This window comes from Aedes albopictus, chromosome 2 (genome assembly GCF_035046485.1).
Source record: "Aedes albopictus strain Foshan chromosome 2, AalbF5, whole genome shotgun sequence".
Lineage (NCBI taxonomy): Eukaryota > Metazoa > Arthropoda > Insecta > Diptera > Culicidae > Aedes > Aedes albopictus.
Genome location: NC_085137.1, coordinates 165,517,549 through 165,532,720, shown reverse-complemented (window position 1 = coordinate 165,532,720; position 15,172 = coordinate 165,517,549). Strand labels below are relative to the sequence as shown.

At 39.5% G+C, this 15,172-nt stretch overlaps 1 protein-coding gene across 3 annotated transcripts in view; it reads right to left on the bottom strand.

The window, feature by feature from the left end:
* The window catches only part of LOC109407043 (low density lipoprotein receptor adapter protein 1-B), a 44,139-nt gene extending 29,510 nt beyond the window's left edge, over positions 1–14,629 (bottom strand). Inside the window, exons 1-2 of one of the 3 annotated variants that reach the window (XM_029859448.2) lie at positions 13,938–14,629; positions 13,408–13,770 (exon numbers count right to left, since the gene is read on the bottom strand). In XM_029859448.2, coding sequence (XP_029715308.1) covers positions 13,408–13,453 — 46 coding nt within the window. In that variant the 5' untranslated portion in view covers positions 13,454–13,770; positions 13,938–14,629. The other 2 variants (XM_062850683.1, XM_062850682.1) reach the window with 2 other exon arrangements.
* Between the last annotated feature and the right edge of the window lie 543 nt (positions 14,630–15,172).

Here is a 15,172-nt window from a genome sequence, read left to right as displayed (position 1 = left end):
CTTGTGTTAATTCAGCTGAACTATAATAGTACCTACGTTTGGTTTATCAAATACATGCTAAATCTTTATCCCTCTCTTTAAATTTTTAATGATCCAGTAATATGAAGCAAATTGATATATAATAAGATTGACAAAGTACATTTTCCAGATTTCACAAGAAAGCTAATCATATTGGTGAATATTATGTACGTAGCGTGTAAAACTGGCACCTGAACGTCATTAGCCGGCGTCGTTTAGCTTAGTTGCATAATTAATTTCATGCAAATCACTAATCGAGATTGATAATTGCTTGCATGTACTAACACGACCGTGGTTGATCCACTTTCTAAACGGCTGCAATGCACTTGATAATTGCACACGCTCGTCGTCAGTGCACTCGATATCAATCACCCAAGTGTGAGCGCAAACGAAATATTGGTACCAAAATGCAAATTCTGAGGATCGATAACCCGACGACGACGCGAACGGATATCGATTGTGACGCTTTCCGTAGGCGGATGGGAGGGATTGTCCGGCCATGGTGCATGCGATAACTTTCGAAAAACTCGCTAAATATCGATCATCTTTGCGCTTTGGTGTAAAAGATGGGCGGCCATCAGAGGTATTTCGCTCAACAACAATCTCCAAGATCGACGATCGATGGCCAGCCCCCTGACCAGTTCGGTACCGAGGGTCTAATTTGGCCAAATTTACATTTTTGATTAATTGTTTGATTGCGCAAAACCGATTGTTGTGCATCGGATCCACAAACGAATCGAGCAAAACGGATCAACGATTATGGGTTTGTTTGAACGCTTTTTGAACGAGGGCTTCTTCGGTGGAACGAGAGCAAAAGTGGACTTTGAGGTTCTTTTTTTTTCAAACCCAGTGTTGTACATGTGTACCAAAACAAACCACATATACCTAGGAATGTACACAGATCTGGCGCTCGGTCTGCACTGCACTGCATCATCGTGCATTTATCGAATTTACTGAATGAATCGGACTTCGGCTTCGAAATCATCAGGCGTCCTTGTCCGGCGTGCAAAATTGTTCAAATCAGGCGATTTTGATGTTCTTTGTCAGAATGTGCGCGACGCGTCCGTCGCAAGCGAAGAGCTAAATTGGACGAAAACGGTTGAAATGATGATGTTGGACTGAATTAGTGACGATGAGAACCATACCGGCACCGCGGTCATGCTCAGTGAGCTGAAGAGTTGAACGCTCGTCTGTTGATTTGGTATTGTCCTGATTGGAGAATTAAATTGCTTATTAAATTAATAGCTAGTGAGAGGACGAATCTTTTGTGGAAATGGATCTCCGTATAGGAAGAGGCCATTTGATTTCATGTTTATTCTATTTTGTTGATTACTTTAACTACTCGAATAAATTTTGGGGTAAACCACAATGTGGTCAACGGTTACATGGCTATTTTTACAGTAGACCTCCCCAGCAAAATCGTGAGTCAACAACGTAAATGGAGCATCTAACATAGCTCTGGTCATCACAAGTTTTCAACTTCATGCTTCCTCGGGTCAAACGTCAATATGAAACATATAATATGGCGTCCTCAATGAAAATTATAGGAAAATCATTTACCTACATGCTTGCCGAACATCACATTTTAATATTAAGCTTCTGATTCTAAGCTGAATTATAGACATACAAGTCAAACGATTGCACTAGTTTACAAAATAAAATGAAAATCGTGAACTTCTGTCAACGATAAAAATTTTTGAAGTATAATTTAGCGCTGATTTCGAAACCGTGCTTCAAAATTTTTTAAGTACAACGGTTTTTGAGTTTTAGGTCAATATCGAGTTTTATAAATTTTAAAAATATGGAATTTAATAAAATTCAAATATCGCGTTTTGTTCAACCAATTTTAAATCTTTTTCCATAAATTAAAAGCTGAATACTATACCATTCGATCATCTGAATGCAGGTTTTGCGTCAGATTTCCAAAATATTGACGAGATTTGGGGACGATCTTCGTAAATTTTAGCAAAATTTCCAAAAATATACACTCCCGTTCAAAAGTTTGGGGTCACCCCCTCAAAAACATGTCATTTTTTTAGGCCCTTATCTCCGCCAATTTGCGTCCGATTTCAATACCCTAGGTTTCATTCAAAAGATAATAAGTCAAAGAAACTTTGAACATGATTTTAAAGAAACTTTTTCAAAAAAAATTGTGTGTAAACTTAACCCAAAGTTGCCAAATTTTCTAAAAAATGAATATAAACTTACGGCAGTGTCGCTGGAAATTGGGTCGACCAAATTTTAGGATGGGAGCGGTAATATGACCCATTTTCTATTAGCTTTCAACTGCTTTTTACAGAACTTAGCTAAAAAATCTAGAAAAAAAAGTTATTAAGTAAATTAATCCTTGATGTCATCGACCAAAAGTTTGGGGTCACCCCTCAATATGATGTATCGGCCAAAAGTTTGGGGTCACTATCGTAAAATATGGAAAAGTGATTTGGTGATATCTTCGTCATCTATAGTTCAATTTTAATTATTTTTGGCTCATTTCAAAGATAATTAACTTAATTTACGTTTGATGTATTTAACTTAACGTATTTAACGATTTTTGTATATAAAAATGTTATGTAAAGTTAGCACATTTTACCACGCTTCAAAAAATGAGGCAACTTTACGTTAAGTTTTAGTATGTAAATTTCAACAAATATGTGTCGTTCAATGTCTATGCAGTAAGTATCATTCATTTTGTTTCAAATAAGCCAAGAAGAATTAAAATTGAATGAAAGATGACAAAGATATCAACAAATCATTTTTCCATGTTTTACGATAGTGACCCCAAACTTTTGGCCGATACAGCATTTTGAGGGGTGACCCCAAACTTTTGGTCGATGACATCAAGGATTAATTTACTTAATAACTTTTTTTCTAGATTTTTTAGCTAAGTTCTGTAAAAAGCAGTTGAAAGCTAATAGAAAATGGGTCATCTCTCATCTTAAAATTTGGTCGACCCAATTTCCAGCGACACTGCCGTAAGTTTATATTCATTTTTTAGAAAATTTGGCAACTTTGGGTTAAGTTTACATACAAAATTTTTAGAAAAAGTTTCTTTAAAATCATGTTCAAAGTTTCTTTGACTTATTATCTTTTGAATGAAACCTAGGGTTTTGAAATCGGACGCAAATTGGCGGAGATATGGGTCTAAAAAATTGACATGTTTTTGAGGGGGTGACCCCAAACTTTTGAACGGGAGTGTATGAAGAAATGTATTTTTTTTCAATAAGAGAAAAACAATTTAAAAATTCTTTCTCAATGTTTATTTGACATATCATATGTTACATATCATGCGAGTTACAGTAAAAAAATCAGCTCAATCGTAGCATTGGTTACGGAGAATGAGATGTATGAAGTGAGCGACTTTATTTAAAAATAGAACAAAAATCGATTTCAAATCATCAACCTTGTATGGAAAATCGAAAAAATTTCCGCTCTACTGCAATTTTTTTCCTTCTCGTTTTCGAACTCAGGGCATGATTCTACACCAAAAACGATCATCAGCTTACCGAGTTCAAAAATGCTGTAAACTAGTGTTGTCAGCAGTGGCGTCGCGTAACCTCACTTTTTACCTGTGCACCAAGTATAAATTCTTGAATTTTTTGAACAAATTTGCTTGTAATAATTAGAAAATGACGAGAATAGCTGCTTTCACTCATTTCTATTTAGATTTTGATCATAAATCCCCTGCAATTGCAAGTTTTAGGGTCGGTGCACAGGTAAAAAGTGAGGTTACTCGACGCCACTGGTTGTCAGATGATTCACAGCATCATTGCTGCTTCTTTTCATTGATGAGACGTTCCAATTGGAACAGAGTCGTATATGATCTCGAATAGAATGATATTGAATACGTGCCTATTTAACCTGGTGTATAATGTACGCATATCGCCTTCACTTTAGCATTCTACATACATTTATTTACACAACATCACATTTAGGATAGCACATAAAAAATATACTCGGTTTGTGGTTGCTATTCTCCACTGAGCGAAAAAATCACTTAAATTTTACTGGAAATCTTAAGTAGATTTTTTCCATCTAACTTAACATTTCAAACTTAAATGATTAGTAAGTGAAAATATTCTACTGAAAAAATCCTATAAAATTTAAGTGATTTTTTTTACTGCCAAATCATATGAATTTAAAATATTTCTTAGTATAATTTTACTAGTTTTAGCTATTATTATTATTTTATATTAAGGTAAATTCAAATAAAAATTGGTTCGTCTCCTTGTCATCGGAGACCACCAAATTGTTCCTTTGATAAAGAGGAACATCTGAATTTACAGAACATATTGCCATCATCACACTCATGCATGGTTCGTTAGTGATGGGTGACAACTACATGCTTTTATTTTGCATACTTTCGACTGCAGTAAAATCCACTTGAAAACCATATACAATTTATAATACGATACAGTGCGAAATTTCAAATAAATTTTCTTTGGGGATTCACTATACTTTCAAGCGGGTTTCACTTAACTCATGTGAACTCACTGAAAAATTCATTTTGGAACGGTTACTTGACTTTTTCCAGTGAAATCAAAATGAAATTTCCTCTCAGTGTAGCTTAATCATAAATAGTCACCCACCAACTTTTTCGTCGTACTCTTTGTTTTTTTGGAAACGAGCGACGCGGGCCAAGCGAACGCCAACAAGGAATAGCTTTTATTGGCGTTTCAGCACTTACGTTGGTGTGAAACCTCACTAGATCAGTTGGTAAGAGTGTTGGATTGGCAATCTAGAGGAGGCAATCTAATGGAGTACTTAGGTAGTACAGAACTTGGATTACTTATCATGGGCCAGTGTTGCATTTGAACGCGATCAATTTGCGTTCATGTTCAAATTCGGCACGCTGCGATCAAAACGATTTGAACATTGTTCAGTTCCAAATTTGGAACGCGAGCGAGCTCGAAATTGAACGCACCTTGAACAATGAGCAAGAACTGCACCAGTAGGTATAATGCCACCATGCTAACATGATACCCTGGTACCCGCTAAACTGAAATGGTCATATTTCTGCCATTTTTTCGCCAATTCTAGCAAACTTGCGGGCTCATTGGATTCAGAATCTGACCTTCTATTGTGAGGGGGAACCGGTCCGGTCACCGTGGATTGCGGATAATTCGTATTTCCGTGCAGAATCTTAATGCCCGATGCCACAATGTCCTAGGTCGTATGGCGCATTTTTCCGTGCAACAACGAGTGTATACAAATGCGTCACAAAGTCCTAGGAGAGAAGGCATATAGGATATGATGACGCATCCAAGCTTTTGGACGTTATTTCGCATAAAAACGCGTCATAAAGACCGAGGCGTTGTCACCCCGGACGATTCGATCCGCTCCCTTCCCAACCCCGCAATGCTATGTATGTACGAATTACTGATATGGTATTATGTGGTACAGTAAAGGGCCATGCTCCATGAAGTCTTATTTCTACGGAACTCTCGACGACTGGACCGATTCATTAGCTTTACCTACATAGCGATAGAATGCATTAGAACTTTGAGCCGAATGGGGATCTGAACGGGCGTTCTTGAGCAGTGAAAAGCTCTGACACGCAAGTTCAATGTTTACTGCGTTCACGTTCAAAAAATTGAACGCGTTCAGTTCATTTTTGGCTCGCGTTCAGTTCAAATGCAACACTGTATGGGCATTGGTCAACCGCCTAACCTTCATGGTATCTTCCAGAGAGGAAGTGCTAAGTGCCCCACACAATGCATACGTTTGCGGGTGTGTGACAGTAGTTTTACACATTTCCCTTGGGAAAACTGTCAAAAAAACGCGAACCTCGACGGAACGGACGCTATGTGTTCCAGGCTTTAGACATAACGCTTCGCTTTAGTAGAATTAATCACGAACTGACCAATGCAATTGGCATGTGTCAAATGAAGAATCTTTATCTGACCATCGCTACATCTTTTTTGGATATGTAAATGTGACTTCTCAAACTTTGCGTTTCTGGAATGCCCGGTGAACCAGCTTCGATCTCTTTACTGATTTGGTTACGGCCAAATTTCATGGATACTCACCATCTATTGACACTCCAAATGATTTAGATGATGCCGTTTCCCGTTGATACTACAACGACATAGAAACTTTTGGAGAAGCTTGCCCTCAACGATCTGTAAAGATCATAGGTGGAACTTTTATCTGGCAAAGCTCAGGAAACAATGTAGAAAGGTTGGAACAGATGACGTTCGGCTTATTCGGAGGCTTTTAGGTTGTTTCGCAAGGCCTACATCATAGACAAACCTACATCTTCGGATGAATATGATGGCTTTTCTTGTAGTTATGATTTTCTGGCTTCGGCTCGGAGTATCATAACTTTAAAATCGATTGAGTGGGTACTAAATAGTTTTGCTTCTTTGAAATCGCCTGGAGCAGATGGGATATATCCTATTGAAAAAACTACTTGTTTGCAGATTTGCTACTGGGTATATTCCTAAATCTTGGCGAAATATTACTGTAAAGTTTTTCCGAAAGTGGATCGTGCATCGTATGAAGAAACCAAGAGTTTGAGGCCTATCAGTTTGACCTCTTTTCTTCTAAAATATTTAGAACGCTTTCTCGATCATCGCATCCGTGATGTTCATCTGGTCAACGTGCCTAATCATGTGAACCAACATGCATACCAATCTGGAAAGTCCACTATGACTCTTTACACAAGGTTGTTTACGATATTGAGAAAGCATTCACTCAAAAGCAATCTTGTTTGGGTGTTTTCCTAGATATCGAAGGTGTTTTTTTGACAAAGAGCCTTTCGATACCATATTGAAAACCGCACGGAGTCATGAATTATCTCCAATGATGTCCAATTGGATTCTTGGAATACTAAAAAAACCGACACCTCTTCTCGTCAAGCAGCGATTAGGAATTTGAGTGTTTGTGGATTCTCCCAAGCGGGAGCCTTGTGAAATTTCGTAACAGATACGCTATAGAGGCAACTCAATAATAACGGTTTTCTACTTATGGTTTTGCCGACGACTACCTAACTACGATGTACAGGGGATAGACAAAATGATCGGGACAGGCAAAATTTGCACTTTCAAAAAATGTTCAATTAGCTGTAACTTTTCGAAAAGTGCATCAAATATTCTCAAATTTTTACTGTAAGTTTCTCAACTAGTTGTGTATCAGTGGACAAAATTTGGAAAAGATCGGACAATTCTTCACGAAGTTATAAAGATTTTTGAAAAAGGTAAAATTATCCGATAGCCAACTTTAAGCTGTTATATCTCCGGATTCATTGAACCAAATGCAATGAAATTTTGTCCATTTATGACTTATATAATGAGCTATGAAAAACCATTGACTTAACTTAATACATAAGTGACCCGATTTTGTCAGCCCCTTTTCAAAACATATTTTTTGCTTCCCTCGAAAACCTAAGCAAGTTTTCAAACTTTTTATTCCCCTATACTCTGCATCTCAGCTGTAGTTTGATGATAAACATGAATGAATTGATTAAAATTTGACCGTAAGATAACGAGAGCAAAAAGTTTGTCGCAAAATGGGGCTGACAAAATCGGGTCCTTACTGTATTCTTAACACGGAAGAAAGTTATAACGATTAGATTATTTTTCTAAAAAAACACCAAATTATCCAAAACATCAACATCGTTTCAAAATTCAAGATGCAAATTATAGTTAATTTAGTTTCCCTCTAATTGACTTATATATAAATGCGTGGTGGAAGCAGCACTTCGATCTGCACCTGAACGGCGTGGAGAACGTAGGCACGGGAGCCCACGGCAACGGAAGGAACGACGACGCCAGTGCAGCGGAGGACGGAAATGAACCAACTCCCACGCTGAGGGAAGTTAAGGATGCCATTCACCAGCTCAAAACCTACAAAGCAGCTGGTAAGGATGGTATCGCAGCTGAACTCATCAAGATGGGCCCAGAAAAGTTGGCCACCTGTCTGCATCGGCTGATAGTCAGGATCTGGGAAACCGAACAGCTACCGGAGGAGTGGAAGGAAGGGGTAATCTGCCCCATTCACAAGAAAGGCGACCATTTGGAATGTGAGAACTTCAGGGCGATCACTATTTTGAATGCTGCCTACAAAGTGCTATCCCAGATCATCTTCCGTCGTCTGTCACCTAAAACAAATGAGTTCGTGGGAAGTTATCAAGCCGGCTTCATCGACGGCCGGTCGACAACGGACCAGATCTTTACCGTACGGCAAATCCTCCAGAAATGCCGTGAATACCAGGTCCCAACGCACCACCTGTTCATCGACTTCAAAGCGGCATACGATAGTATCGACCGCGCAGAGCTATGGAGAATCATGGACGAAAACGGCTTTCCTGGGAAGCTGACTAGACTGATTAAAGCAACGATGGACGGTGTGCAAAACTGCGTAAGGGTTTCGGGTGAACTATCCAGTTCATTCGTATCTCGCCGGGGACTGCGACAAGGTGACGGACTCTCATGTCTACTCTTCAACATCGCGCTGGAAGGTGTGATGCGACGGGCCGGGCTCAACAGCCGGGGAACGATTTTCACAAAATCCGGTCAATTTGTGTGCTTTGCGGATGACATGGACATTATCGCTAGAACATTTGGAACGGTGGCAGAACTGTACACCCGCCTGAAACGCGAAGCAGCAAAGGTCGGACTGGTGGTGAATGCCTCAAAAACAAAGTACATGCTGGTAGGCGGAACCGAACACGACCGGATCCGTCTGGGTAGTAATGTTACGATAGACGGGGATACTTTCGAGGTGGTGGAGGAATTCGTCTACCTCGGATCCTTACTGACGGCTGACAACAACGTGAGCCGTGAAATTCGGAGGCGCATCATCAGCGGAAGTCGGGCCTACTACGGGCTCCAGAAGAAACTGCGGTCGAAAAAGATTCACCCACGCACCAAATGCACCATGTACAAAACGTTAATAAGACCGGTAATCCTCTACGGGCACGAGACATGGACCATGCTCGAGGAGGACCTACAAGCACTCGGAGTTTTCGAGCGACGCGTGCTAAGAACGATCTTCGGCGGTGTGCAGGAGAACGGTGTGTGGCGGAGAAGGATGAACCACGAGCTCGCTGCACTTTACGGCGAACCCAGCATCCAGAAGGTGGCCAAAGCCGGAAGGATACGTTGGGCAGGGCATGTTGCAAGAATGCCGGACAACAACCCTGCAAAGCTGGTGTTTGCAACGGATCCGGTTGGCACAAGAAGGCGTGGAGCGCAGAGAGCACGATGGGCGGACCAGGTGGAGCGTGACTTGGCGAGCATTGGGCGCGACCGAGGATGGAGAGCGGCAGCCAAAAACCGAGTATTGTGGCGTACTATTGTTGATTATGTCTTGTCTTAATGATGTGGAACAAATAAATGTATGTATGTATAAATGCGTTTTGAAGGAAAGTAACAACATAGCCGCCAATAAATTGAAAAAGTAATGGGATGCATATTAAAATAGACCAATTTACTAAAAAATCGTGAAAAAAAAAATCGCTATAACTTTTTCGCTTGTTAAAAATTTCAAGTTAAGTTAAATGTTTTCCAGAGCTCATTATATAAGCCATGAAAGGTCAAAATTTCATTGCAATCGGTTCAATGAATCCGGAGATATAACAGCTCAAAGTTGGCTATCGGATAATTTTATCTTTTTCAAAAATCTTTATAACTTCGTGAAGAATTGTCCGATATTTTCCAAATTTTGTCCACTAATACACAACTAGTTGAAGAACTTACAGTAAAAATTTGAGAATATTTGATGCACTTTTCGAAAAGTTACAGCTAGTTGAACATTTTTTGGAAAGTGAAAATTTTGCCTGTCCCGATCATTTTGTCTATCCCCTGTAGTTAGTCGGTATGTGCAATGTGCATCAGCAGTGCTTTTCGACCTGATGCAAAGCGCTCTGCAGATAGTTGAGGATTGGTGTTGCCAATGTGGTTTTCCGTTAAATCCGACTAAAACATCTATTGTTCTTTTCACGGAACAGGTGAAACCGTAATGGCGTTAGAAATTTGCGTCTCTTTGATTCTCAAATCGATGTGACTCATTCTAAGCTTTCCTGGACACCGCACATCGAGTTAAGAATTAAAAGAGCTTGTATGGCCTTCGGGCAATGCCGGCGAATCATTGATAAAACTTGGGGTCTAAAACCCAAGTATACCACATGGATTTACATAACTGTTATTCGACCTTTATTGGTCTATGGATATCTTGTGTGATGGCAAAAGGGCGAAGTGTAGGGGAGACTGGGGAGACTTGATCCCTTTTTCTTAATTTGCCTGTAACTTCAAGAAAAACACAAAACTTGATCCGTTTTTCATGCAGAATGGAAGGTAAACATCTCTTGCAAGTTTATATAAAACAGAAGGACTTTAAATTATTGTTAAAGTTTTCAAAACTGTGTTTTTATGGAGGCATGTCTTATGATGTATTTTTCAAAAATGGGCCACAATTGATCCCCTTTTGAGCACATAGTTAATTTAAAGGGAAAATAACTCCAGAAGCTTCCTATTCATTTTCGTTTCAAGTTTTCTTGTATTTTTGATGAATATGGTGCATTTGAAATTATAAAATTTCCCTCAATTGTTAAGGTTATGCTGTATTTTGAAAATGGGGAGACTTGATCCCTCTTTTAACGGCGTATAATAAAATAATAATTATCTGACAAGTTTTATCATTGAATACACTATAATTCCGAGTAAATAGAGGCTTCCGAATAGAATTTTATTTTCACATGTATAATGTGTGTGTAATCCTCGAGGGATCAAGTCTCCCCATGCCAAGCTGCATTAATCAAAATATTTATAAAACAGCCTTATTTGAATAAATACTTTTGATAGTGTTTTATTTACACTATTTGCTGTTAAATTTTGACATGATTTGGTTCAATTTTTAAAAAGTTATTGAGATTTTTCGGAATCGCCTAAAAGATTTCTGAAGGACTGAAAACAAACCATAAGTTATTAAAAAATAATGCAACGTACAATCAAACTCAATTGTAACCAAAACATTGTCGTTTGTCAAGATGTAGTTTTGGAAAAAATATGCTAGAAGAAAACTGTTTTTGATTCCGAGAAAATATGGGGGGAACAAGTCTCCCCCGGGATCAAGTCTCCTCAGTCTCCCCTAAACAATCCAATCGAAACCAGGCCACCTTCAAAGGATGTGCTTAATGGCGAAGTCTGGAGCATTTTTTGCACATCCCACGGCAGCGCTCGAAGTTCTCTTTGACGTTGTCCCACTACACATTCATCTTAAACAAGAAGCACTTTCTTGCACTTACCGCTTATGAGCACTCGATTTACTAGAGGGAACTCCTGTGCACCGCAGATCAACACACACTTCTTTGTTTCCACTTTTGGTGGATTGGGACAAAGTTGTCCTTGCTCCAAATGGTTGGCGTTCAGTCAGAGTGGACTACGCGATTTTTCGGGCAGGTAAAGATAAGCTGAGGAATGTGTTATACCTGAACTTTTGGACGTCATTTCGATGCAGATGTGCCATTACATAAAAGAATAATAGTATTTCTGAAAATAATGTCAGACATTTGAAATTTCAAGTGCTTGCAGGACATTTTCTCGAAATAATTGAAAAACAGATGATCCGGTCTGACTTAACGCCAACCAAATGATCTTACAATTGTTTGTAATTTTCCTCATAGGATATTTCCACGAAATTCTCTTCCCAGAAAGAGTGGACATCTGGTTATATGGAGAGAAGTATTGCACACGCCATCGTATGTTACTTACACCGATGATGGCTCCCTTCTCGAAGGTCGAGCTGGTGCTGGTGTTCACTCTCGTGAGCTAAGGCTGCATCAGTCTAATTCACTTGGTAGACAATGCACCATTTTTTAGGCCGAAATCTTTGCTCTTATGTGCGGAGTGCAAACAGCACTTCAGCAACAAGTAATGTGCGAAGTTATATATACTTATGTCAGGCTGCAATTAAAGCACTTGCTTCAACCAACTCTAGATCAAAGTTAGTTATCGTTTGTCAAACTCAAATGGAGCTCAACTCAGCAAATGCTGTTCACCTTGTATGGATACCTGACTAATCTTCTATCGCCGGAAATGAAATGGCTGATGAGTTAGCTCGCACTGGAGCATCACATGACTTCATTGGCCCTGAGCCAGCTATTCCGATATATCGTCAAACAAAATTGTATTGTAATGAGCCATCTCTATGGGTGGCGAAGTATCTAACAAATCTCTCAAAGCAGAATTGCAGCATGCTGGTCAAAGCATTTCCTGGCCACTGCCGACTCAGCTATCACATAGCGAATATTCAGAAAGCTGATTCATTTGCATGTGATAGCTGTGAATCCGATTATGGAACTTCGTATAATTTGATATGTAACTGTTCAGTTTTTGCGCAACTGCGTTTCCGAGTATTCCTGAAACCTAAATATTCAGGATGTTCTGTTGTTTTTGATCCGCTGTGGTATGCAGGCTCTCCCATTCCCGTTCTGTTACGCTTATGCGTTAATGCCCTCTTCCAGAGTATCTTTTCATATTTCCCTATCTGACCTTGTTCCCATTACATCCTCTATTTCTTTCCCTCTCCTTCAGATAGATGATGAATAGGCTCGTCGACACACTGATATCTGATACCTACCTGATCACTTTTTTTAGTACATATATAGAAAAGCATCAATTTTGTTAGATTCGCTATATAAAACCACAAATAATAAGTAACTATGTCATAGTAGATTTAGTATATATCAGTAATTTAGAGCTAAACCATTATCCAAACATTTTAGCTGAACCTTGTAGACTTCTAGGCTTTGTATTTTTTTTTTGCCAAGTAGAGTCTGGACCATTTGGGCAGGGGGACCTATTTTGGGCACTTGCTACTATAACTCAGTCAATTTCAAACCGATTGACTTGAATTTTTGAACATGACTAGATGCGTACCTAATCATGTCCCAGAAATCAAGTCAATCTGTTTGAAATTGACTGAGTTATAGTAGCAAGTGCTCAAAATAGATCCCCCTGCCCAATTGGTCCCAAACCCTATTTTCAAAACAAAACGAAAGATGGTTTTAAATGCCACTTATCGCCGCATTAGAGGCATGTCAATAGTCCTGTTCAAATGTAGATTTTTTGAATTGATGTACACATTAACTCAGGGAAATCCCGAAAGGCAAAATGTTAGTTATCAATAGCTTTCAATGGGAAACCCCATTTCTAAATCAAACACAATGTTTCAGTCTTAACAGTGTTAGAATCAAATTTGCTTATTCCAATCAAGTCCGAAAATATATTAGCTCATAAAAATAAAATTGAGTAAACACTCTGTACTCAGATCGCTGTGAAGATTCATATAAATTTGCTTCACGGCTTCACAGATTTAGTGAAGAGTATTTACTCAGATTTATTCACAAGAACTGTCATTTATTTTGCAATGCTTGTAATTACTACTTACTCTTGTGCTTGGAACCATTTTTCCAAATGCTCTTGAAGAACGCCATCGTTGCTAGCACCTTCTCGTTCCGGAAATGAAAATACAGTCAAACCTATCGATTGTAGGTAGCTAATCAACAATCAGTTCAATCCAATTGTCTTTTTCCGTTTTCCACCTAGGTATAGGTAGCTGATCACGTCGTCGCTCAACTTGTTCGAATTAGTTAGTAGTTCAGCTTTTCCATTCAATTCACACACTTGTACAAATCGTACCGCTTATTATGCTCTGCTGCTGTTTTATTATTCTACGAATGCAGTTCAATTCGCCGCACTACTACCGCACCGCGATCAAATGTATCGATCACTACTGGGAGGCCGTCAAACCCTACAAAGATACAAAGACCAACCGTGTATCCGATAGGTACGCTGCGCGAACTGATACTCAATCGAGCACACTTTTCCAGAGCTGACCACGCGCGAGCGCGAGTCTCAACCCGCAGAGTTTCACTTTTAATTTATGGATTTAATTAATCGCGCCAAATATCGCACTACCTAATGGATTGATGGCCTGTGGCGGCGGGGTGCTTTGCTGTGGTGGAAAATAGAATTGTAAAAATAAATAGCGGCAAGGTTGACTGACAGATGACGGTCTCCGGCTGTACCTCAGCAGATCCAAGATTTTCCGAACAAACAAAGGAAGCCTTCGCCAAGAAGAGATAGGCTGTGATGTACTGTGGATGGTTGATCGCTGATTTTGAATGTTGCGCGCTACTTCACGTGGTGCGTTTCCTTGTTCGCCGCAGCTGAGTGGCACTTTCAATGCATCCACTAAACTTTTTCACACGCGCATTACGTGAACTTGATAGCGCAGCTAAGCCTAACAACCAATTCCGCGCGATGCGCACGAAAGGAAAATAAAAGCACACACTATTCCTGGTTCCAACCAGAGCACGTTAGTCACCAACAACCGCACCGACAGCGGTGATAGTTTATGGTGGCGTAATGTTTGCGTTTTGGATGCGTTCGGTCGTAACTGGCAAACTCGCGTACCGCCTGAACAATAATTAGACACTATCACGCACGGAAACGATGCGGAGGGAATCGCGAAACTAGATCAGAACAGGATCACGCTTCTTTCGCTAAGCTCGTAGATCGCGATCGCGACTGTTCATGGTGTGCACACGGGAGCCAATGGAGGTGAACACGTCCGTCTTGGTCGGCGATCGATTTTGCAATGAATGGAAGACGGAGTTGCAGTTTTTTTTTTTTCGTTCCTTCAGTTGCTCTTTGGGAGGGTGCCACTGTGCACTAACTGCCACCGCCGCCACACGTCCGTCGTCAATCGTCGCGCTACCGGGCGTGGATCGTTCTAAATCTTTGTGTATAATTAGGGCAGCTGCTGCGCTTTTTTGTTTATATTTCCACATTAATAGATCATTGAAATTTATTGCATCTATTTATATTAAGCATGACTGGTAAATTCTTCCCATGCTATTATTGCAATTTTTTATCTTGCAAATAGTATTCCTGAACATTGCAAAATGTTAAACAGACGACTTGGTAATTGATAAATAAAATTTCGAAAAAAATGTTTTTGTAAAACTGAAAAAAAAATCCACAAGAACAAAAAATCAGAAGAGATAGAAATGGGTCCATCTCGGCAGGGCTTGTTTTTGGCACTTTTCCGCTATAACTTAGTAAATTTTGAACCAATTGAATCAATTGGATTGATTTTTTGTACGTGGTAAGATACGTAGAAATTAAAATCAAATGTCTTGAAATTAAAC